At 39.5% G+C, this 26,527-nt stretch overlaps 1 protein-coding gene across 5 annotated transcripts in view; it reads right to left on the bottom strand.

Annotated features, from left to right (window-relative positions):
- Positions 1 to 26,527, bottom strand: part of DSCAM (DS cell adhesion molecule) — a 491,025-nt gene that overhangs the window by 164,579 nt on the left and 299,919 nt on the right. For all 5 annotated transcript variants that reach the window (XM_068155247.1, XM_068155248.1, XM_068155249.1 and 2 more), the window contains exons 9-10: positions 13,813 to 14,091; positions 3,535 to 3,654 (exon numbers count right to left, since the gene is read on the bottom strand). In XM_068155247.1, coding sequence (XP_068011348.1) covers positions 3,535 to 3,654; positions 13,813 to 14,091 — 399 coding nt within the window. The remainder of the gene's footprint in view (positions 1 to 3,534; positions 3,655 to 13,812; positions 14,092 to 26,527) is intronic.

Here is a 26,527-nt window from a genome sequence, read left to right as displayed (position 1 = left end):
TTAAATAAGGTAGAAACTATCTATAGCTTCCTGTTCTTAGAGACTCAATTCAGTTAAAACACAAATGGCTTCTGACATCATCAGAAGCAACAGAACAGTTCTCTGACAAAACTGAGTTCATTAAATGGAAAGCACAAACACTTTTGGAGTGCAGTAGTAGCAATAATTTTCCCATGTTAAAGGTAAAGGAGAAAAAAAACAAACATGAAGCAGGAGTGGAAGAACAAGGAAAGGGGAGAGGGAAAATGAAGATTTTCAGACTGCTTATGGGTAAAAAGGCACATTTGTTGTACATTTAGAGGCTGATAAATTATTGACAATTACAGCTGAACAGTCATACGAGTATGCATCCCTAATGCATACACCTAATGAATTTCTTATGATGAAGAGGGATATCTGTTGCAGTAAATATGGCATACACAAGGGACCTCTAGAACCTTGTTTGTGAAACTTTGGGTAACGTGGAAAACCACATCAGTGACTGTGTTGCTTGTTTTCTTCTGCAGCTGACTCAATGATGAGACTTTAAATTTCTCTTATGCCGTGTTGGAAGCCAGTATTTATTTGCACTGTTTAAGAAACAAAATAAAACATACAACCCCCCCCAAACAATTAACGAACACAAACCCCAAACAAGCAACACAAAGAAAGAAACAGACCACTACTTAGGCACAAGGTGCTATGTTTGGCAGTAATGTAAAAATTCAAGGTCCAAAAAATATCAGGAAGCCAGAGGTTTCTGTATCACCCTTGAATTTAAGAAAGAACCTACTTTTTTTCTTGGAAATAGATAGTGGGGGATTTAGGTAATAGGGAACAGGACACTGACATACTGTCACCATGATCTACTGCCTAGAGGCCCACCACAAGTTCAGGTTGCTCTAGCATTAGGGGCTCTCTAAGTATATACCAAGATATGCTTCTTGTAACAAAAGGTTTTACAATCTACTTTGGCATCAGGAAATAAGATTTTTCATAAATTTAAAGTAGTCTTCTTCAATGGAATTCTCTTAGGCCACTTTGTGTACACAAAGTTAATATCTGTCAGCATTGATTACTGTATGAAGTTGGCTGAGTCAGTCCAGGAGGAAATACAATGAATAAATATTATGGAGAATGATTTCACACAAAATAGCAAACCATGACAAGCTATGAAGGCAACATCTAGAATATTAAAACAGACAGACATGCATACTAAAAATCCTTCTAGTCCTAGAAGTGTTTGCTTCAGGGACGTACAGCTACATGGAAGGTCTGGTGGCTGATATTGTGAATTTTGAAGTGTTAAAGGGATAATGTCTTCACAACAATCAGCTGCCATTGTTGATTTTCCAACTCTTTTTGTCATATGCACAACCAACTTCCTCCTCTGTCTATTTTCTTGACTTTAATAAGCCATTTTTTCTGCCATGCAGTTGGCAGGCACATTTATGCTTTGCTAACTCTACCTGTATGCAATTGATTGCCCAACTAGACAGATGCAAGGACTAACTTCTTACATTTCGTCAGATGACAAATTCTGAAGACAATTTGGTGTTCACAGAAGGAAAGGGCTGATACTCCTGAAGATAGCTACAACTGGGAAAAATTTTGCACAACAGTTTGCAAAGGCTTCTTACTCTTCACATGCACTGTTACTGCTACCATAGCCAAAGTGACAGCGGTGGCAGCAGCTTCACACACACAGGTGTATGGATGAATCAGCAAAAGGACTACTCAGTCCTGAATCACAGTGTCACAGATTGGGTGAGGTTGGAAGGGCCTTCAGGAGGTCAGAAGATTCAACCTCTTTGCTCAAGTAAAACCATGGCCAAATGGCTTTTGAATATCTTCAAGTATGAGACTCTGCAGCCTCTCTGGGCACCACGTGCCAGTCCTCAGTCACTGTAAAAAAGTGTTTCCTCATACAGTCAGATGGAACAGTCCTGTGCTTCACAGTATGTCCATTACCTCTGAAGGTCTTAAATCAAGAGATTCCTGCTGATTATGCAGATCTGTATGGATCACTGCCATTATATTTCAGAGACAGCAAGTCCATTTCCATTACTTGTCTATCCCTATGTACAAAAAAATGAACATTCTTTTTCCATTTTTCACTGACATGAAAAGCCAATGACACAACTTGTCTGCAAGTACACAGATGCCCTTACTATGATATTGTGGTACCTACAGATGAACTATGATTTAACTGCTTTAATCCTGCTGAGTTCACCTTGGGTATTATTTCATAATTTGGCACAAACTGTGCTTAGATGGGCGCTAACCCATCACATAAACCAATCACATAATATATCTTATCAAAAGAAGATGTGTCATATAACCCATAAACCTGTGCAGCACCTTAGTTAGACTATGTTTTGAAGTTGCAGTCATCCACTGTCAAAATAAAGCTTTTGTAAAGCTGCTGACCTTTTCAACTACAGTTATTCTGCCCAAAGTTTGATGGCTTTACCTGCATCACATATCCACTAAAATATTCTTTGACTTAAAAACTTCGGAGCTCTTAAGTTCAGTCACTTGGTAGAGCATCACTAAAATCAAACCACTACTCCTTCCTTCTTTGTGAAGATGAGATGCTTATGTCTTTACAACTAATTAAACAGCTAGTTTGACTTGGCCTCCTCCTTAGGCACATAAACACAACAAAAGAGAATTATATTTTTGTGACCTATAGCCATAATTAAAATCCCTTACACCATTGAGATTAATGGAATCTGGAGTGCATTTTCCCAAGATTTTATCAATAAAAGCCAAAGAAGTCTTTAATGTGAGCATTTCTCTTCCCTCACTCATAATTTGGACTTAGAACCAAAGGAAACAAAAAATGTCAGAGGTCATTTCTTTTCGACAGCATCTAGTTTTACTTTTTTAAGAGTTAATTCCTTTAGATTGAATATAGAGTTTGGGGAGTTTGGTTTCTTGCTAAAACCTACCAGAAGAAAACTGGCCAGAAGATGCAATCAAGGAAGTAGCATGTTTTAATTAAAAAGCAGTCAGTTTTACATGGTTACAATGGGTCAAGTGGGGTCAGTTTTAATGCCCTGTTACATGAGAAGAAAATGTTAACGCATTATGTAAAGTGCATACTGAATTACTGGTTATGCTAATGCTACCTGACCTTTTATCTTTGCTGAAAAGATATGATTGACCATGTTATCATGAATTTTGAAGAGAGAAAAAAGTCAGCCAAATGCTGCCAGTGACCCTTGTTCTAAGGTTGTTACAATTAAAACAGTATCTCTTTTCTCTCAGCCATCCATTTTATCATTGTTCATCATTCATTAGCTACTCAGCCATACCCAACACAGGCACATGTTCAGAGCTTCAGGATGTCTCCAAGGCAGGGCAAAAATCCTGCCTGCTCAACATTGCTACAACTATGGCCAGCAGTATGTGCTTAGGGAAATGACACAATACCAGCATAAACATGACTGATACTGCTCTTATTGCACTCTGTCAGGCTCCAACAATGCTGAACAAGCTGTTACAAAACCAGAATTAATCTGTTCCCAGTGATCAGCAGAGAAATCCTACCTTTTGAGTACTTCCAGACTATGGTAGGAACAGGGTAACCTTCTGCAGAGCAGTTGAGAATTACAGCTTTTCCATAGATCCCATCCTGGTCGGTAGGCTGGACCACAAATCGAGGGGGCACTGTGGGAGGAAGCAAGAGAGCTGTGAAAATTGGTGCAACTTACCAGGTGATTCAAAATGGCAGAACAATCAAGTAAGGAGGCATAGTGGAAAGCAAAAATCAGAACCAGCTTTTTGATGATCCAGTGATCATAAAGCTGGTTTTATATGGTTATTTATTTTCTGTGCACAGTCTCAATATATTTCTTCCCAGGCACAATAAAAGCACTGCTGTTTACAGGACACAAACATAAGTTAATAAAAATCTCTCCATAGGAGAGGTTATAAAATGGAACAACAGATAAATCCTACTGTTGTGGTCAGAGAAGAAATACTTTCTAACACAGGCAGGGGGTTGACAGATGTCTAAGAACAACAGAAGTTTTCTGTGTTTTTTATAACAGTGAACTAGTAAATTACACAGCATAAATAATATTTTAAAAAAGAGCAATAAAATAACTTCAGATTAAAATGAGGGTGTTTGAACTGTAACTTCCAATAAGACTTTTCTTTCCAAGCAGACACAGAAAAGTTCAATGCCATTTTCTGCCATTAAGAGGAAAAGTCTAACTGGAATAGATGCATGTACATCAATGTATGTGTATTATTAGACTTATTCTAAGGCAGCACCTTAGTGGAAGGCAACTGCAGTGAGTCTTCCAGACATCAGCAAGTACATATCTATTTATACATAAATAAAACAAAAGCTGCTTATCTCAAGGAAAAGCTCTCATTCATGTTTCTAATACGTACACAGGGAAGAAGACAACTATGACAACACTGGACCTACAGTTTACCATGAAAACCTGCTAATTACTGTCTCAATAAAACCTGCAGATTTCATAAAAAATTGAAAGAAAAGCTGACAACTGTGAAGAATGTTAAAAAACTCACAAAGGTTATTCATTATTAAAAGTGCTTAATGACTGTATTAAAGGCAGTTAAGGTCACAGATTTTTGTGGATCTCCTGATCTTTGATTAAGGATATGAAATAAATGCCTGAGAAAAAAAGTAAATTGTTTGTATCCTTTGCTCACATGTTGCTCTTTTTGTCATTTCTTAGATTGATACAGAGAAAATGTGACAGGGCGATTGAGCCTGCAATAGACTTTTCTCCTCTCAAATCAAGTACAGCAACAGAATCAGATCTAATGCAGTAAAGGAGAAATTCTGATAGTCCTTGCTTTCCTTGCCCCTCTGCAGCATACGAACAGAGACACACAAGCAACCTCACAAATTCACAGCTCCTCATGTCTGTGAGAAGAAACTTGATCTGGCAGTGTTTCTGTGGACAAGACTGCTAAAAGTTAGAGGCAGACATACTCTGTCCAGGTACAGAGAACAGTTCTCACAATGGCTAGAGTCTTCCCCTGTGTGCCTCCATAATTCAGACTACTTGTGAACTTTCTCTTTCCACCTTTATAAATAGGAATGGTATTTAAAGAAGAAAAGAATCTTCTGGAGAACAAACAATTCCTTTAACTGGATCTTCTGCTCACTGAATCTTATAGCTACAATATAAAGCTGTTTTACTGCTTAACTATGCACAAAGAAGTTCCAATGCTGTTTGGAATGCAGTTAGAAGAAACAGAAGGTGCTAACAGTGACAGAGGCAAAAGACACTCTTGTGCTAGGAGATATAGACTGCTGTCAAACACTTCAGCTTTCCAAATGACTGCCACAGTGACAAACACATCATATATTTTGTTAATTCATAATAGCTAAGCATCAAACAGAAAATCCCAGGAACAGCAACATTTTGTGATCACCACCCTGTCTAATTATCTACTCTGAGAAGGCATTTTCTTCAGCAGCTCTTTTCTTACTGTTCTGTGTTCATTTTATCACCAGGCACAAAAGGAGAACCAAGTACTTGTACAAAGCAGATGAAAAGTACAATTCCTTGCACAACTCAGCATAGTGGCATCAGCTTGTTGCACCTCGGTAACTGTAAGTAAATTTCTGTTCACAACTTCTGAAAAATCAATTACAAGCTGCTTATCTGCAAGGAGGGTAAACCAAACAAACAAAAAAAACCCAGCACAAAACAAAACAAAGCACCGGCCCCAAACCACAAAAATACTTCAGTTGTATCAGTGTTTCAGGTGTATGATCACAAAGGATGCAGTGTTGAAAGACCTTTTGTTTATGTTCTTCATTTGCTATGGATGACACTAGCAAGAAGCTAATTTTTCAGGAAATTAATTAGAATAATTAGAATTAGAATAAACCAAACCAGGTTGGAAGAGACCTTCAAGATCATCGTGTCCAATCCATCAACCAATCCAACCCACCCAAACAGCTAACCCATGGCACCAAGCACCCCGTCAAGTCTCCTTCTGAACACCTTCAATGACGGCGACTCCCCCACCTCCCTGGGCAACCCATTCCATAGCGCAATCACTCTTTCTGTAAATTAATACATTAAATGGGTAGGACTATGCAGGAAGTTCTGGAAAAAATAACCAAGATTGCCTCGTATGGAATAAAAGCAATCAGCCTTCAAAATACTATTTGCATTAAAGTTATCTGTTAAAATATTTTCCTTTGTCTAGTCTCTTTGGGCATACATAGAGAAAAATGAATGCCAAGTGTAAATCTTTTCTAGATTATTTCTATGGAAATGCACCCATCCACACCTTAATGAGCTCATCTAGATATTTTTCATGTGTTGAGTCTTTACTGTCGACAAGCTCTGAACAGGGCTTTATATCATATTGGTTTCAGTGTATTTTGGGAATACATAAAACAGGGGACTTGAGCATCTCCCTTAGGAAGAGAGAATGAGAGTCCTTGGGCTATTTAGTCTTGAGAAGAGAAGACTGAGAGGGGATCTCATCATTGTGTATAAATATCTGAGGGGTGGGTGTCAAGCTCTTTTCAGTGGTGCACAGTAATAAGACAAGGAACAACAGGTTCAAGCTTGAACATAGAAGATTTCACCTCAATTTGAGGAGAAACATTTTTACAGTGAGAGTGATGGAGCTCTGGAACAGGCTGCCCAGAGAGGTTGTGGAGTCTCCTTCTCTGGAGACTTTCAGAGCCCACCTGGATGCATTCCTGTGTGGACTACCCTACATAATCCTGCTTTGGCAGGGGAATTGGAGCCAAAAATCTCTTGATGCCCCTTCTAATCTCTAATATACTGTGATAAGTTTTTGCTCAGATACTATTTTTGTTTTCATTTTTAATCACTACTGTCAATACAGAATCATTACTGTGGAAATTAAATGTTGCTATATAATCCCCAGAACCCGCTGTATGATGTGCAATCATACGAGTTTCCTTGTTCTAAACCACGTTTCAATCTTGCATGGCCAAAACTATAATATCCAGCAAAAGAAACATTTTCTATATTTAGTAGAGCTTTTGTCTTCCTTTGCAACTACTTTAACTGCTCTTCTGGTTTTGAGGACATGACATAGTCTTAAGATTGCCAATAGAATCAGAAATGATGCTGCAGTAAAACAAAATTATTTTCTCAATGACCTTTGAGTTGTGTCTGTATTGCTCTCTAGGTAAAACCACAGGATTTTTCTTTTTACATAAATGATTAAAAAGTAAAAGTATACAGAGAAGACTTTTACATTTTTGTTTCTCATTAACATTTGCTTCTCAATTTTATTTCAAGTTAATAACTTGTTCAGTGTTTTGTGCCACCAGATTTAGGAAGACAACACCGTAGACTATTTGATCTAGATTTTGACACCTAGCTATAGACTACAAAGCTCATTGTCTTTTACAACTCACCAGCCTTTAATGAAAACTTGTATAGTAGAATTTAACAAAGATAATTTGTCTGATATGCTTAACTAGAGTAATGGAGAAAAGAAAGCAATTAGTTGTCCTCCTCTCCATTTGGTTGTAAAGGTGTGGGTCTCCTTTGCCCCTTTAGAAGTGAAACACGCTGAAATAGCTCAGGAATATGACTGAACAGTTCTACTTTTATTATCACCCTTGTTTCAGCAGCACAGTCCCTTGAGCCTGTAAAGGAGGGCATTTAAAATTTCTTTAATAGTGAATTTCTGTGAGGCTTTCTCATTTAATGTAGACCACAGATCTGTGATGAGAAATGAGTGGTTGAACTGTTTAGTGTAAGGACAATAAGATGGCAGATGCAAGCTACTTAATGGCTGAACTCAAAGGGCCTAAAAAAGGTATTTTTCAGTCAATATTATGACTAGCCTTCATAAAAGGAAAACAAAGGATTAAAGCAATTAGAATAGGATGTTGAAGATAGCATGATTATCATAGTGTCATTTCAAGGGAAAGGAATTGCTTTTATTATTCTTCCTGTGTGAAATAATCATGAAAAGATGATAAAGCATGAGTTGGTACCTTAGGAAGGTAAACCTCACTAGCATCATTGCTGCTCACAATGATGGACTCCACAGGCTACTAAGAAAAGTGAGTCTACAAATGCACACTAACATTGCCTGATATGACTTGGCTTTATGCAAATCCAATAACACTTTCTGAGAATGCTTTATGCCAGGGACAAATACATACACTCCTTCCTGGACTACAACTCTACGCAAGTGTTTCTGGCTCCCAAGTATAAAGATGAGTATATCACACTGGAGAGAAATTCTGAAAGGCTTCTACCATGAGCTCCTCTGGTGGGCTACTGAAGTGTGCTAAGAAATAATCTATGACATTGGCCCAGAATAAAATGTTTCATTTTTACATGGAATATTTGTACTTTACATTTAGATCATACTGTCAAAATGATAGAAGAAATTTAATCAGCCAAAGCAACCACTGATGTATTAATGAATGAGATCATTAAACACTGTACTTTAGCAAAGATGAACAGTTATTAAATTTGGTCATTGGACCTAAGGGGTCGATTTAGCTGGTTTAGTGAAACCATTTGCTATGCAGTTCAAGAAAAAAGTACTTTTGTAAAATGAGACAGTATCTAGTGGATCGTCTTGTTCAGGTTTGTCTGGTGAGAACATTAAATAGGAAGTGAACCATTTAAGAGCTATCTTAAAAGCCACAGAGTAAACACCAGCAAAGAAAGTAAATAAGTTTTGACACCAGCTGCAACCATAAATCTTCTCACTCTGCTTTTCTATCACAAACTATTTTGATTCATCACAACAGCATCACCACCAAACATGAGAAAACAGATGGATTCTCACTTCATTCTTGGAAGACTCAAGGCTCAGAGATTCCTCATTGGATGCCTCACTATCTAATGATATTCTATATTCCTGCCAACCACAAAATGAAAACACATTTATCCTTAATGCACTAGATGCATTAAGAGGGTGTTATTAGGTATTTAAAGACCTTATCTGAATTTTAACTTAGATGTGTTCACTAACGAGAATTTTAAAATCACGATTTATGCACCCACTGCTGTCTTTGACCTCTGTTTTCAGGCAGCATCTGAAAAATTCTGAACTCATGATACATTTATGAGCCTCTTCGTTTTGGTTATCAATTAATATCTTCTTCACTGCTTCTTATTTCATAATTACTTCATTCCCATTTTAGGAAACCCTACAGAAATGAATAAAGTATATATAGATTTTAATCACTCTTTAGAAGGCAGCCCTAATGAGTAAAGCTTTAATTAATTCTGCATGATGATATAAGTAGTTGACAGAGATGATATTTTCCCAATTTCTGTGGATGGCTTTTATGACAGGATCCTATTCTTTCCTTTTCTTAATAGCATGCCTAGTAAACCAAGAGTAGAAGAAGCAATAAAATGATCAAAATAATAATGGTTTATAAATTTTTGAGAAACCCTTCCAGCTTGCAAATATTTCCAGATGAACTGCACACTGGCATGTGGTGAAGCACAAGATTTTGTGAAGGAAAGTTGTATTTTCACTCATCTGGACTGCCTGCCTACAGGCCCTAGATCCAGTGAAGATCATAGGCTGCTCCCAGTGGCTAATCACTGAGCTGTGCAAAGTTATTCTGTAACTAATCAAGTCTGCTTTATTCTGCTCCCGTAAGATCTAACTGGAGTACTGTGTCCAGCTCTGGAGCGCTCAACACAGGAAGGATGTGGAACTTATGGAGTGGGAGGGCCATGAAAATGGTCAGTGGGCTGCAACACCTCTGCTACAAGAACAAGCTGAGGGAGCTGGGATTGTTCAGCCTAGAGAACAGAAAGCTCTGGGGAGACCTGATAGCAACCTCCCAGAACCTGAAGGGGATCTACAAGAAGGCTGGAGAGGGACTTACAAAGGCCTGTAGTGATAGCATGAGGGGCAATGGTTATAAATTAATGAAGATCAGATTTAGTTTGGATGTTAGGAAAAACTATCAGAGTGGTGGTATGCTGCAAAAGGTTTTCCCCAGAGAGGTAGTTAAGTTCCCATGCCTGAAGATCTTCAAGGCCAGGCTCGATAAGGCTCCGAGCAGCCTGATCTAGTGGAGAGTGTCCCTGCTGACCTTTGGAGGTCCCTTCTAAACCAAATAATTTTACAATTCTATGATTCTATGATTTAGAATAGAATCATAGAATCAACCAGGTTGGAAGAGACGCCCAAGCTCATCCAGTCTAACCCATCATGCAGCCCTATCCAATCTACTCGACCATGGCACTAAGTGCCTCACCCAGTCTTTTCTTGAAGATTTCCAAGGATGGTGACTCCACCACCTCCCCGGACAGCCCATTCCAATGGCAAATCTCTCTGTGAAGAACTTCTGCCTAATATCCAGCCTGAAGCTCCCCTGGCACAACTTCAGACTGTTCCCCCTTGTTCTGTTGCTGGTTGTCTTTGTATCTTGTGTTTGAGTACAGACTCCAGCTGAAACATTTCCTGTGTTTGCAGAAGGGCCCTCCTGAGTAGGTTTTCTGGTGTCTCAGTAGAGATGTTTCCAAACAGTTACCTCTTTTCATTTTTTAGGCTTTCAGCTCTACTGGATGCATTTCCCCCTCTTATGTTTTGCCTGAAATTAACCAGTAAACTGTGGAGACAAATGCTAACAGATCTACATGCCAAAGCATGTTACTGTCTCATTTCTAGGTCCTCATCAAAAAATTTGTGACACAGAGAACTGAGGTTGCCCAAAGATCTTCTTACTGAGAGCTGCACAGCTGCTCAGAAGCTTTTTCCTCTGACTTTCTTTCTTAGAAGACACCTCCCATCTCCCATGTGATGCTCCACAGGGAAGCTCTGTGGAGGGTGGTCATCTGAAGGGGGCCTACAAGAAGGCTGGGGAGGGACTTCTCAGGATCTCAGGTAGTGATAGGACTAGGGGGAATGGAATGAAGCTGGAGGTGGGGACATTCAGGCTGGAGGTGAGGAGGAAGTTCTTCCCCATGAGAGTGGTGAAACCCTGGAATAGGTTGTCCAGGGAGGTGGTTGAGGCCCTGTCCCTGGAGTTGTTTAAGCCCAGGCTGGATGAGGCTCTGGCCAGGCTGATCTAGTGTGGGGTGTCCCTGCCCATGGCAGGGGGGTTGGAACTAGATGATCCTTGTGGTCCCTTCCAACCCTGACTATGATGGCCAGGTATTTCTAGGATACCACATTGTTGTTTTTATAGAGTACAAAATAATGGGAAAAGTGAAGATTTACCATAAGATACTCTCAGATTTTAAGAGATCCATGCTTGGTTTTCTTTTGCTATTTAAAACTCCTGGTAAAATTGCTGGGTAGCTAAGCTATGAAAAATAATATTTATAGGAAGGATATAGGAAATCATTTAACAGACTTAAATAATTAATAGCTTAACAAAAATATGAATGCTAAAAATAGCATGTACGTATGATCTGATGTAGAAACTAAATAATTAATCACAACAAAAAATAGAATGCCAGAAAATAGCAGCGCAGAAAATAACTGTAGTTGTAAAGCCAAAGAATTTATGAGAGTTCATGGATTCTGCAGAAGTTTGTGTACTCAGTGGTTCAAATGTAGCAACAAGCAATTGGCCTGTGTTCCTTCATTCCTCTTGGGAATGGACTAGATTTAGATTCTACATTTAAGTCTACCCATGTATAGGTCAGGTTGAATGCAGAGGAATAGTGGCCAGTAGTGATCCTCCAATGGCTGAGAAAATTAAATACATGAGAAAGAGGCCGGGGCAGGGGGTTGGCAAGAAATTCAGGTCAAACATCATATTATATTTCCCTCTTTCCATCTAAGTGAAAACTATTATCCTATATGCAAACACAAAACTGATTAAGACATTATCATTTAAACTGACACAGAGGAGGAGGGCTTAAAGGAGGCTGCTGCAGAGCACTAGCAGGGCAGAAAAATAAGCAACAGAGAAAAAAGGGGAAATCTGAAAAGTTGCAGGACTAAGACTCCAGAAGACTTCTCCAGCTTCCCTCTGTGATGCCCTAAGGTTTATAAGGAGATGCTTCAGGTAGACACACCCAACAGCTGTTATCCCTATCCCTCATCAGGAGGTGCAATTAGAGCAGCAGCACACAGGAGGAAAATGGAGGTGTTGGTGTCTGTGGTTTGGGATGACTGTGAAAGCAGGCTCCCTAGAACTCCTCTGCTTGACACGAAGGGGAAACTAATCAATGCTAGAACAGGCAGCTAGAAGTAGACATGTGCAGGGAAACAGAGGTAAGGTCAGTGAATGGCTTGCCAGAAGAGGAATGACACACTGACAGCAGGAGGCATAAAAACTGCATTCAGGCAAGTCAGGGAAAAGTTGGGAGAAGGCAGGGCTTGTCCCAGTCAGTGTGGCATAGAGCAGAAATCCTTTCACTTGAGCTGTTACAGCCTCCTGGTGCTGAAAAAGGAACAGACAGCATTTCCAGAGAGCAAGTTTTCAGTGGTACAGTGTAGATGGTCCTACCATCCCTGTTTTGATGAGATGTCAGTAGGAAGCCATATGGAGCTGCTGCAGTGATTTGTCCCCATTACTTCAAACACTGAGTAGAACTGTAAATCAGGCATGATATCAGCTGTTATTAGATACAGCATTTCTGTGCTGGGCAGCCATAGCCAGTGGGCTAGCTGTTGTCAACTTTCCCTTCTACAGAATAAAGAGAAGGTGAGGAAAAGCTATTATTAAAATGATGAATACAGTACAAGACTAGCAGAACAGCTTAGAGAGATGGAGAAAACAACAGACACCTGTACTGAGTAGTACTTAAATAAGACTGAAAGAATATTATTTTTTTAAACAAAGTAGTAGTATTTATAGCAGCATTTATATCAAAAACTAGTAAAAAAGCAATGGACTTATTTGTCACTGAGTTTTGGGAACACAAGCATAAATAAAATGTAAGCATACACACTCAATATTTGGAAATATTTGGAAATCTTAAAAGAAGGAGGCATTCAGAAGAATGGAAATCCCATAAGTGGTTTTAAGATTTATCTTGGTAAATTTGCAGAAGAGAATACAGAATGCAGTGATCTGCAACAGGTAGAAATAACAGGTTACTCACAGGATTACAGCATGTGCCCTCTTTCTCTGAGGAGCCTAGTGGCTTGGTAGCATGAAGGTGGAGAGGGAAGGTGTTTGTTTTTTTTTCAAATGAAAATATAAAACACTTTGAAAAGCTTCCGGAAAGAAAAGGAAACAATTTGTTGAAATTTTGCACTTTAAGTCTGAGTATCTATCACAATGTAACACAAGGTATGGCAGTGCATCACAAGGTAACTTGGCTAAGGTGTGACTTCAAAGGCTCTTGAAGGTGAGATATCTCTCTGAAAGGTCTTTTTCAACCTAAAATGTTTCCTTACCCAAACTATATTCACATCTATTTCAAGGCAAATAAATCATGCTAACTGCATGAGAAAAAGAACGTGGTAACAACAGAGTCTTTTCCCCATGAAGTCAACACCAATGCTTTTATATTTTACTGGCATGTTGTGGAGACTAATCTAAACAAAATACGAGGATAATCAAACTAAAATTATAATAAAGAAGAATTTGATACCGTTTCAAAAGCTTGATTGCAATGAATGGGCTTGTAACTCATAAAAATTTCTAGGAAGTCAGTCTTGTGGCTCTCATCTATCCTGTGCACTTGAGGGGTTTTGATTAGTTTCAAGACTTCTAGATAAAAAAGCTGTATTAGTTTCTGCGACTCATTGCTCTGTGTTCTCTCTGTTATGAAGAGAAGGATTACCATATTTTCCTGCTTTTTTTTATACTTCCCATCAAACAGATGTCATTACAAAATACTGATGAATTCCTCTTAATTGGTGCCCTTCAAACTAATTACATCTACTTACCTCTCACGATTAATTGGCTTTGGTGCTCCACAGCTGCTGCATCATTTCTAGCTATACAGGTATAATTCCCATTGTGCATCAGCGAAAGATTAGAAATCCTTAAGGAGCTGGTGAAGTCGATGTTGTCAATTGTCACCCCAAGACTGGCTGGAATTGGCCTGCCGTCCTTCTGCCAGGTGATTGTGATGGGCAAATCCCCAGAGACCACCACACAGGGAATGAAGACCCTCTGCCCAATGGAGAACCGCGGGAACTCAAAAGGCTGAATAAAAGGTGGAACTGAAACAAAAGAGGAAAGAGGAGATGTTGCAATTACAATCTCATTTTTTAAAACAACATAATGGAACAGATGTGCAGCACTGAATATGTAAAAGCAACACCTTTGACAGCCAGAACACATTATTTAGTTATAAAATCACATCTTTTGAATGTTTTTTTCCCTTGACTGCCCAATGTATAAGCGAAGCTCACAAGCAGTGAAATCCCCAGCTCCTGCAGACAGCATACATCAGTGGCGGATTCCTGCAAGACTATTGAGAGGTTGAAAAGAAATCAATCTACCAGCTTGCAACTTTCCAGGTCTTTCAGCAGCAACATTGCCTGGACAGTCCAGGAAGAGCTCAGCAGCTTTCAAGGTATGGTGCAAGATCTTTGCTAAGGCTCATAGAGTAAAACTGGAAGAGGTTCGCTATAGAATGTAATCAAATCAAATCAAATAGAATTAACCAGGTTGGAAGAGAACTTTGAGATCGTTGAGTCCAACTTATCATCCAACACTATCTGATCAACTAAACCATGACAACAAGCACCCCATCCAGTCTCTTTCTAAACACCTCCAGTGATGGCGACTCTACCACCTCCCTGGGCAGCACATTCCAATGGGCAATCACTCTTTATATGAAGAACTTCTCTTGCCAACATCCAGCCTTTGTTCTGGGACATGATGAAAGCGAGTGCATTTCCTCTAACACTCCTGACACTTCTTTCTTAGTGTTTCCAGTCACAATCCTCAGTAGATTTGGTTATAGGTATAAAGTGAAAGGTGCAGTACTTGTAGGACAGCAAAATAAATTAAAATGGATTTCTGAACAGGAGAGTACAAGATATAAATGCTTAAGATGATATTTAATGCCTTGGCAAAACCTTTATCTTTCTTTATTTTATCACTTATTCTGTGGCTGAACCAAAAAACATGAAAGAAATGTCCTTATTTTCTATCATAGGGAAGAATTCCACTTCTCCAAAAACCCCAACCAGAAAAAAACCCAGCCCACCCAATTTATTTTCAGTTTTTTAAATAAAAACAAAGGAAATGCTGGGTTGGATTCATTAAACAAAACAAGAGTTAATGGACAGGCCTCACTTTCTCTGAGTTGTAGCTGAAACATTTATAAACAATTTGGGAAACAAAGACTCAAATACCTACCCAGATAAAGGAACTGAAATATTGTTCCCTTCTCAGGGGAGCACTCTAACAGCCAGGACATGGATCTAAGACAGATTTCTATCACTCCTGGAAAGACTATAAAACTGACTTTGAAAGCAGTACTCAAATACTCATTTATCAAAACCGAAGGTTCCTGGAGGTTATGTACCTTAGATAAAGGAGTGCATTTTGTATCTTGTGTGAGACATTACTTGTACATACTGTAGCACATTTGACCATCTTTAACAGTAAAGACTGAAGGATATCCACAGCAGACGATTTATACTGCTGTATATTAGCCACCTTCATAACAAAATGGAGCTTGTAGCTTTATGTAATTGTATTTTCCTTGGTCCTTTCTCCCTTTAGCAATTCTAAGGCTTGTTTTCCCCAGAACTGAAGAAGAAAAGAAGAATAACTCTTTAAAATGGTTGCAGTGTATGCTAGCCCACTGACCTCCTTAGCAGCATTTTCACTCCTCTGCCACTGTCCTATTTCTGGAATGCAGGGAAAAGTATTTGTGACCACTGCAATGTTAGCTCAGTGCATTTCTTTTGGTCATTGCATACGTTGGCTGTTCCTCCATCATGAGTATGAATGTTTAGCACTAAGGAAGTAATATGAACTCCCCAAAGGGTTAGTGCATTGTTTAACAACGCGTTCAAATGCTTATGCACATACATATCATGGTGCAAGAGCTTGACACAAATCAGATATTAACTCCACTATTTCCAGCATAGCTGTGATGCCATTTGATGAAGAGAAGTCATGACGGAGAGCAGCTGCCACAGAGAGGTAACAGCAGGCATAGGGTACCACAACAGAGCCTTACAGCCTTTTCCTGACTTCGTCCAAGCATGGCTCACTGTCTGGAGTTGTGAGAAGTGCTGCTGCAATCAATTTTTCTCACACGCTCTAATGCTTTATCATGACTGCCATCTCTCACATTGCTAAAACCTGTCCTGTTGTGTTTTGAAAGTCTGGTAAATCAGGCATACATCAAAAAGAAATTTTGTATAAATTACTGTGTTTATTTGAACTTTGGGTGCTGGAAATTAACTGCTTTTTCACTTGGGTGCCAACTGTCACGAAGTGAGGCAGAACGCCTGCCTCTTTTAATTATCTTAGCACAGCTAATGCGTTCACATGAAATATTTTGGATTCTTTGTACATCAGCAGGGGAAAAAAAAAGAAGCCACATTTCTCTTAGCACTTATTGACAAGGAGTTAGAATAGAAGTGGGAATGAGAAACTTTTAGAATTAGATTTTCCCCTCTATGAGCACAAAGATCTGCTAAATGCCAAGTGACCCTTTAACAGTGTTGGCTAGCACATTTCTGCCCAAACACTTCTCTCAGTCTCAGACATCATTACTGAAAGATATGCTAAAATTCACAACAAGGTGGCAAATTGCTTCTGTATTTTCTTGTGTGTGTGTAACAAATATGAATGAATCTTTCATGGGCAAAGCGATATCTAAAGTCAGACAACATATTGCTCAAGGATTATTATATGCATCTTCCCTCTCCATCTCCCTGACAAAGGAAGTAGGAAGCAAGATCATTAGGTCACATTGAAGTATATTTCAGAAAATATTGATTTGCAAGGCTGCATTTACCAACTCTGAAATTTAAGTGGCAGCCTGTAAAGCATTTCAGAAATTGGGTAAAATATTTATAGACAGCACATTTTCTCTCTACTCAGGTTTTTAAGATACAGAGGAAACAAGCGTTTATTTCTGCTTCATGAAATACAATGTATATTCAACTTGCCCCAGCTTCATTCCTGATAAGGAGCTTATTTTAAAAACCAATGTGCAATTTAACATCAGTCCTTAAAAAAAGTGGACAGTCTAGCAACAGCTTTGAAGTATTAAAGAATGCTTTTCAACTAGGGTATTTACCAGTTTGGGCTGTCAAAGGCAGTTCCTGGTTGACCTAACACAGCGGAAACATTTTCTTCCTACTAGTTTGAAGAAGGAAGTAATTGACAAAAAAATCATTTATTAAAAAGGCTTAGAATAAAGGATAGCTGAACTCAGACAAATAAATTCTGAAATACAAAAGCTGCCACATTTACCTATCTATGCAGTAGGAAGTTACCATATATTCTTCTATCCCTCACAGAAGAAAATATCAAGCTTGATTAAACAGTATGTGGGTTTGGTTTTTTTGGGGGGCTTTGTTTGTTTGTTTGTTTGGTTTGGTTTTTTAATGTAAACTAAAGCTACATCATTGCCAAACAGCATTAAAACCATAACAGGGATGTATACTACTGCAACTCTGACAGAAGAAAGTTACATTAGGATAAATGTGTTATAAATGTGTTTAAAATACCTGAAGGTGTGTTGAAGTATTTTTCTGCCTGAAAAATGGCTTGTGTTTGACCATATATCAGGGCTTGGTTTTGATTTTTGAGGTAAATTATGTTATTTTTTGTTTATATGTTGCATGTTTACTGCATATAAAAAGGGCAGTATGGGTACATGAAAGGGACGTTTCTTCCTCTAACCACAGTGGGCAAAGGAATGAAAATTTCTGATTCATGCAATGAAGTGCAACGTCTTGGGAATGCTTTATTGATGAGTGCTTGAATTAACTGTCTATTTAAGAAGAGGAGCATGGACCAGCCTCATTAGTGCTAATGTAAAGAGATTTAAATTATGTTTTTGTGACCTCGCAAGGTCTTCTGTACCTCTGGGAGATTACTATAGAGGAGGGCAAGGAGGGCTTCCAGGCTGCTCTTCATTAGCAGAGGAACATCCTTAATTTCTTGCCCTTCATTCCATGGGAGTCATATTGCAAGAAACTACTGAACTGATTCACAAAACCAGAATATCCTGCAGATAGCCTGTCTCTCACAGTAGCCTTGTGAACATGGTATTTATCTCCTATGGCTCTGCATAGTAAAATGAAAGTTTTCCTTTGTTTTATCATTATAAACGGTTCCCTAATAGACTTTCTTGCAACAGCACTATTGCAGGTCCTGTGCCCACAATATTTTTGGCAATGAATACACACATTAGCTAATGAAAGGTAATAACCACCAAGCTACGTAGTCTCTTAAGACAGCCATGTGACCTTCGATTTCATGCACTGGGAATGCAAAGCCAATACTGCTTTCTCTCTGCACAAACCTTAGCGATGTTCTAGTCATTTGTAACTTTTCTCAGCCATGGATTGCTTCTCCTAAACAAATCCATCCCTTGTGGGTGATGGTGTGAGCAACTGCATACATTGCTGATGAGCTGGATTTTTCTTCTTTTTTGTATGTACTGAGCCTTATCAGTAGGGCATGTTACTCATGAACTATCTCTTAATGGCATTTACTGAGCCAAGCCTCATACGCTGCTCCCTCTCTGTGTGCAAACATATCCTGCCTTGAAAAGAAGGAATGCCTTTATATTCTTAGAGCTTAAGTGTATACATTGGAAAAAAAAGAAAGATGAACCAAACTAATCCCTGTAATGCCTCTCTGCTGATGCACAGTTTCCCTCTACTTCTAAGTACATTAGTTACCAAAATTAACCCCATATTCAAACACCTTCAAAATCTGACTACAGCAAGCTCTAGCAATTTTTCAGGAACCGTCATCAAGCATAGCAGAGCAGCTGCTGTGGTTCATGTATCCCAGGGGAGGTTGAAACAAAGACTTCACCCCAGTCCCCTGTGTCCTTTCCTGCAGTGCAGCACTGGTAGTTCACAGACTCCCTGATGATGTTCTGGGAGCTCTTCCAAAATAGGAGAAGATGTAAGATGTTGTGTAGAAACCAAGAGTACTTTTATGTCATGTCTCATCCACCTATCCATCCACATTCTTTCAGCCTCCACTGTGATGGGAAAAGCCTGCAAATTGAGGATAGTGGGAAGCTCAGCTCCCTGCCCAAGGTTTATTTTTTACAAGAAAACAACTTGATTTGAAGATAAGATAGCAGCTGAAAAAGCATATTAACACAACAAGCAGTTGCCTTTGCTGTTAAAATGCCACCTGACAGAAAACTTTGCTTGTATGCTGTGTATCCACAAACACTTCCCAGTTATTTTCACTATGCTTTCGGAACCTGGTCCAAAGCTATTGCCCTTGTTTAACCTCTACATGATCTGAAGTGATCTTTATACTTAGGTAACACTGTGAAAATTTGAAGCCAACTAAATCACTAGAGCCAAAAGTTCCCCATTTAAATGACAGGGGACTTTAGCAGAATGATCTTTGGGTCTGAAAATCATTCCTGTGAATAGTTTGACTGTTTTCACATGGCTTTGCCTTTAACCTTTATCCAGGACTGTACATAAACATACAAGATTGATACAGTCTTTCTTCTGCATGCTATGACACACTGATTTGAAATTAGGCCAGCATGCTTCAGACTCACAGTGTCATCTGCATGCAGAGTCTTGATTTCTGTAGTTACTTACTATATGTAGTAAAACATATACTCCTAATAGCTCTAACTTACTGCAGTAAAGTGCTTAAATTTTTAAGAGCACTTTTAACAAACATATAAGAAAAAAATTCAAATACATTGGACAAAATGTATAGAGGGAAAAATAAATAGCAAGTATCAGCCTTCTTCCAAAACCAAAGTAAATAAAGTGATAGTATAAAAGAGAGAATGACAGAATCACAGAATGTTAGGGCTTGGAAGAGACCTTGAAAGGTCACCCATGCAAGCCACCTGCCAGAGCAGGATCACCTAGATTAGGTCACACAGGAACAGATTCAGGGCAGTTTTTAATGTCTCCATAGGGGGAGAGTCTACAACTTCCCTGGGCAGCCTGTTCCAGTGTTCTGCCAACCTCACAGAGAAAATGTTTTTCCTTATGTTTAGGTGGAACCTCCTGTACTCCAGCTTGCAGCCATTGTGCTTGTCCTATCATTGGACATCACTGAGAAGAGCCTGGCTCCATCCTTCGGACACTTGTGCTTTACATATCTCTAAACATTAATGAGGTCATCCCTCAGTATCCTCTTCTCCAATCTAAAGAGACTACACTCCCTCAGCCTTTCCTCAGGAGCTAAATATTCCACCCCCTTAATCATCTTTGTGGCTCTGTGCTGCACTCTTTCAAGCAGTTCCTTGTCCTTGAACTGAGGAAGAGGGTTTTTGATAAACCAAATTAAATAAATATATGCTCAAACTTCTTAGCTGAGGTCTTGTTCAAGTATTAAGGCTGATTTAATATTGTTTATATAATTCCCAAATGAGCATATCCATACACCAGCTTAAATTGTGTTTGATAGTTGTAAGACTGTGAACAAAACCAGTGAGCTCTATTTTAGATTTAGGTGAGAAGATTTTTGTCTGTACATACTAATTCCTCATTGTAAAAACTAGAATAGCAATGAAGCCACTTCAACATGCATTTCTGGGTGACTGTTTCCTGTAGTGTCAGAGGCAGCTATCAGGAATATAGCATATTAGAAGTACACTGCCACAAAATCAGACACAACTACAGCATCCACACGACACTTGTGAGCTTTTAAGAATGCAAGTCAGGTATTTTAATGCAAGGGTTACCTTAAGTTGCTATGTGTAAAATGTCAAAAAATGTTGTCAAGTCCATATTTCATAGAATCATGAATCATAGAATGGTTGAAAGGGACTTCTGGAGACCATATAGCCCAACCCCTCTGCTAATGCAGGTATGCCTAGATCAGATTTCACAGCAACATGCCCAGGCAGGTTTTGAAAGTCTCCAGAGAAGGAGACTCCAAAATGTCTCTGGGCAGCCTGCTGCACTGCTCCATCACCCTCAGAAATAAAAAGTTTCTCCTTATGTTCAAGTGAAACCTCCTGTTTTCTGATTTCTAGCCATTGTCCTTTGTCCTATCACTGGACACTGCTGGGAATAGCAAAACCGCATCCTTATAACCTCCACTCTTTAGATATTTGCATGCGTTTATAAGATCCCCTCTCAGTCTTCTCCTTTCCAGGCTAAAGAGCCCCAGGTCTCTAAGGCTCTCCTCATAAGAGAGATACTGCAGTCCCCTAATCATCCTTGTGCCCCTGTTGGACTCTCTTCCAGTAGTTCCCTGCCCCTCTTGAACTGAGAAGCCCAGAATGGGACACAATACTCCATGTGCTACCTCACCAGGCCAGAGCAGATGAGGACGAGAACCTACTTCAACCTACTGGCCACACTTAATGCACCCCAGAACATTGTTGACCTTCTCAGCCATAAGGGCACGTTGCTGGCTCACGATGAACTTGCTGTCCACCAGCACACCCAGCTCCTTCTTACCAGAGCTGCTTTCCAGCAGGTCAAACCCTAACCTGTTCTGACGCATGGGATTATTCCTCCTCAGATGCAGGACTCTTCTCTTGCCCTGGTTGAACTTCACAAAGTTTCCTCCTGCCTAACACTGCAACCTGTCCATGTCTCACTGAATTGCAGCCATCTGCCATGTCAGCCACTCCTCCTGGTTTTATTTCATCAGCAAACTTGCTGAGGGTACACTCTCCCTTCGTCCAGGTCATTGATAAATATGTTGAACAACACTGGAGCCAGTACTGACCCCTGGGGAACACCACTAGCCATGGGCCTCGAACTAGACTCTGTGTCATTGATCATAACTCATTTTATTTAATACCATGCTGTTCTACTCTTTTCTTCAGGTACTTCTGTGGGTTAGATGCTAGAGTTCTCACATGGCAGATACCACTACCAAAATGGTTGTTCATTTACGTCACACTGCTGCCACTGCTTACTCCTTGTAACAAGTACCCATGGTCATTATGTGACTTGAGAACGAATGTTAAGAAGATTTTTACAGGATCTTTTGCATGACTGAGCATTTTTATCGATTCTCACCACACGGTCCTTGCATGACTCCTGCATATAACAACTGCAATCACTTTGAGAGTGAATATGTGAATACTTTTCCTAAGCAAGCTGCAACAAGCTTGGGGGTGTCCAAAGAGATACTGCATAGGAGAAAGGCAGAAATTGTTATCACAAAAGAGGTATCTGAAAGATATCGAGGTCAGAAGATTTTCCTGACTGATTACTGACAAGGTTCAGTCACCAGGACAGAGAAGTCCTGGTAGCTATGAGCATGAAACTGAATTCACACCTGCCATAATCCATGCCACAGACTGAAGCATGAACAAAGTAGTAGATTGCTTAACAGTAGTGTGCATCATGGTCCAAAGAACCCTCAAAAGATTTCCTATGATGATTTTTTTCCCTTTTGTGCCTGCATGATTTTAATCTCTGAACCAGCCCTTCCTGAACTCATCTGCAACGTAATTCCACCTCTATTTTATGTATTAGAAAAAGTGAGCTACTTTTGAGGAAAGATGGGGAGAATCTATTCAAGTAGTTGCAGCAAGAAGTTGTTTAGAAATAGGCCTTTTCTGGTGTGCTTGTTTTCTAAAAAGAGAAAGGCTGGTTCAATCCCTTTTTCATAGTTCACAACAGGTGAGGTGTTATCACTTTGGTATAATGCAAAGAGAAGCCTTCTAAATCAATGAGATATACAAGCTCTACAAGATCAGAAACAGTTCTTTTGAACACCACACTTTATATTTTAATGATGCTGCACCTTTCCTTCTCAGGGGCTTCTTTTTCAATTAATTTCTTTTGGAGAAGTGTGAATAGCAGCAGGCTGTTTGCATGAGAAGTGTGTCCCATGAGACTGATGAAAAGAAAATCATCACTACTGATGGCTTTTAATGTAGCAGAGAAAACTATTACTATAAACTACATAATAAAAAAAATAGAGATAATGATTCACTCATGTTTTTAAAATGCTTTGAGATCTGCTAAAATGCTGCAGGAGAGATACTGCTATTATTTCACCATATTGCCACTCAAAGGGCTGTTTTTCAACAGAAACATGAAACTTACAGATGGGTTGGGTAATATATCCTCTTTATTTGTTTGCCAACACTTCTCATTATAAGAGTATTTTCATTTGCTTGCAGTTTGACTTTTGCTTGGATAGTATTTTTCCAGGCCAGGTGTCTGCCTCAGGCTGAGTCATTTTAGCTGGAAAATTTCATCTACAACTGACCATTTCCAAGAATAAGGCAAGAGGATGGAAAAGGAAAGTTGTAATGCATATCAATCCTACCATAAAAGCACACTCCCAAAAAAAAAACCCAAAACAAACCAAACAAACCAAACTCCAACAAAATCCACACCACACCATTGTGAGTCTGAGAAGTCAGTCAGCAACATGGATTTCAAGTTTGGCAGGTGATGGCACTAGCACCAGATTTTCTACATGTCCCTATGAAAAGTCAATACATCTGTGCCCAAATTTTGCATTTAGACCAAACCCAAGTAAATAAAGAGATAAATCCCCCACACTTATCACATGCTGAGAAGACATTTTCCAGTGACAACTAAGAGCTCCCAGGGTTTGAGCAGCCCTGAATACATTCTAGCACAACCTTCAATAACCAAATGAGTTCCAGCCATATGGAGTGGGTGCAATCTAGTGAGATGTCAGAAATCAAAGCAGATTTGTCTCTACTTGTACAGCTGTCCATGCTGGGCCCATGAAGCATGAAAAAGATACTGCAATGCAGAAAGAAAGAGAAGAGATGTGGGGAGTGAGGGACCAGAGTGGGAAACTGGCCTGCATCGCTAGGCATGCAGATAGAAGCAGCAAGCAAGGGAGCAGAAGCTCTAAGTGGTGTCCAGGATAACAAAATGGAATTACAGAATTGGATTTATGAGCAGTGGGGGGAAGTCAGAAGCCATGAGCAGGTGGAATTGCAGAGGTGATGGGGCTTGGCAGAGTGAAGTTGAGAAGCTGGGGTAGGGATGTGAAAGTGGGACAAGGAAGCAGTGGAGTGATATACAGCACTGTCAACAAGCAAAGATCTATGTGAAAGGGAGACAGACTAAAATGCATTGGAGACACAGAACCTGAAGACCTGCAGAAAAACAATACTGTAACTGGAGGTTGGAAGGAAGGTTGGGAGCTCTGAAGGGCAGCACTAGTTTTGAGTCATGAGAACAAGGCACCAAGGAAAGCAGAGCTGAGAAGGGAAAGATGTGGAGGACAGACTAGTTTTGGAACCCAGAGCAGAAGAACCAGAACTTGGGCAAAGATGATATGCAGAAGACTGAGAAGAGAGGACATGCTTAGGAAGAATGAACAGAACCCCCCACATCTCCAGAATATTATTTTCTTCAGGATGTCTGATTTCCTGCCATTGGTAGGTGCGTACGAACCCCACTGGTAAACCACTACAGACGGACCAAATGCAGAGTAAGAAACTAGCACCACTAGGAATAATTCTGTTCTTAATGACGACTTATGCAGTATCCTTAGCAAGGCTAATCTTGACAATTACTTCTGAGGATGTCAGCAGCTACTGTTTCTACTCTGAAGGAGTGGAAGAAAGGGGCTTCAGTTCACTAGCAAAAATCTAAAAAGAAAATTGCATTTAACACAAGCCAAAGCAAAACATGTTGCAAAGGCAAGTGGTCAACAGGTATAAAACAAAACATGTTATGTATGTAAGTACAGTCGTCGTCTCCCCACCATGGGGTATGCATTGCAGGGTGGGTAGTTTCCATGGCTTTTTGTCAGAACTCAGAATTGCTCAATTCATTTGTCTGAATGTACATAAAAGAAATAATAAATACATAATGCCAAGATGGTTTGATATCCAAAAAGCTCCATTAAGATTCAGGCATGGTTCCAACAGCGCTGTTTGCCAAGCAGAAACCTGCCTATTTTCCTGCCAGCTTATCCACTCAGCTCCCAACAGTCAGTTTACGCAACTGCTAGCTTCCAAGAACCAGATTTTGGGACAGAAACAAAAAGGATAGTGGGGGTGGCCTGCTACATCTCTGTGGGACAGAATTATTTGGAGTCTGCAGACCTCTGGGGTAGGTGGCTATGTAGACAAGGGCATCAGTTATTCCTAAAAACTGGGAGAACTGATTTCATGCGGTATCTAATTCATTCTTCTGATCAGCAATGCAAAAAAAAGTAGCTAGCCTAAGGTCAAATAGTACATAAGTGCCCAGCTTCCAAGCTTTTGGCTTGCTGACTGTTGAAAGGCTGCACAGCAAGACTCTCTAAGCTCTATTTCTGGGTTTTATGGCAGACAGGATCTCACTTTGAAGTTATCGTCAAGAAACTTTCTGTTACCTTATCCAAGATCTTACAGCAATTTCTGAGGAATGTCCTCAAGATTTTGCTTTCATTTAGATGTTTGTAAATCTCAAAATACTCTTCAGAATAGACAGCCCTCTTGTAACTGGTTACATGCCCATGATGTTGAATGTCTTTGGATACTGCTTTTAGAAAATTCTCATTCAAGACAGAACAAGGATGCTCCATGTAGTGGAGGGTGTGGAAAGTGGGTAGTAAATGTGGCAGAGGACTGCAGACAAGAAAGGTCATTTGCATGTGTATGAAGATCAATGCTGCACTGTAGAGCCAGATTCTGCATTCACTTTTGCCACAGATGTCTCAGATAATAATAATTAAATTGCAGAAATTCATCTTTCCCAGGGTGCTCAGAAGCAATTCCATTTCAATGGGAGCAGAGCTTTGAACTCATAAATGCTAAGTAACAGAGGTCAACTGGAAAAATCAAGCTGTAGGCTTCTGAAATTGAAAATACAAAAATTTGTGGATACTTTCAAGTTCAGTCTGTGCCTCGGTCGCCATTCGTCAAAGCGCTCTTCATAACCCAGGTGGGTTTTGAAGATGAGCACATTGTTTCTGAAGCACTTTAATACCACAGAGATTATCATCTCAGAAAAGCTCACAAGGAAATTGTTAATTATGTCCTCAGAACAGAACACAGAGGAAACAAAATACCAAGGAAAAGCTCATTAAGTATCATCTTTTCTGAATCACCTTTCAGATAACTGGTTTGAGGTCACCCAGGAAGCTTGGAGTAGAAATGAGAACGAGCCAAAGGACCCATGATATTGAAGATGAGCAATAACTTTCCCTCTGCTTCTCTGAAGAATAAACAAGTATATGGATAGTATGAAAAGCTAAACTGCAAATAAGGATACTTGGATACTGATATTAACTCCCCTTAAAATATCATATTTAGGGATACTTTTGACCTCCAGCATGCGTGACAGGCCACATTTTGTATTTCTGGAAATCAAATATAAATCCCTGAAAAGCATTGGAGTTTATAAGACGGAAAGACAAGACAGACATTAATAATATTTTTGAATCAATAGACCACTTTTGACTCTCCACTGTTAGATATAGTCATCATGTAATTATGGAAGAAAACAATACATAGCCATCAGAAAAATTACTGTGGCAATGCTGACCTCCAGCTACAATAGCAAA

The sequence above is a fragment of the Melanerpes formicivorus genome, unplaced genomic scaffold (assembly GCF_026170545.1).
Source record: "Melanerpes formicivorus ecotype bairdi unplaced genomic scaffold, bMelFor1.0.p_v2 SCAF_30, whole genome shotgun sequence".
NCBI classification, from domain to species: domain Eukaryota; kingdom Metazoa; phylum Chordata; class Aves; order Piciformes; family Picidae; genus Melanerpes; species Melanerpes formicivorus.
This window is presented reverse-complemented; position numbering and strand designations above follow the sequence as displayed.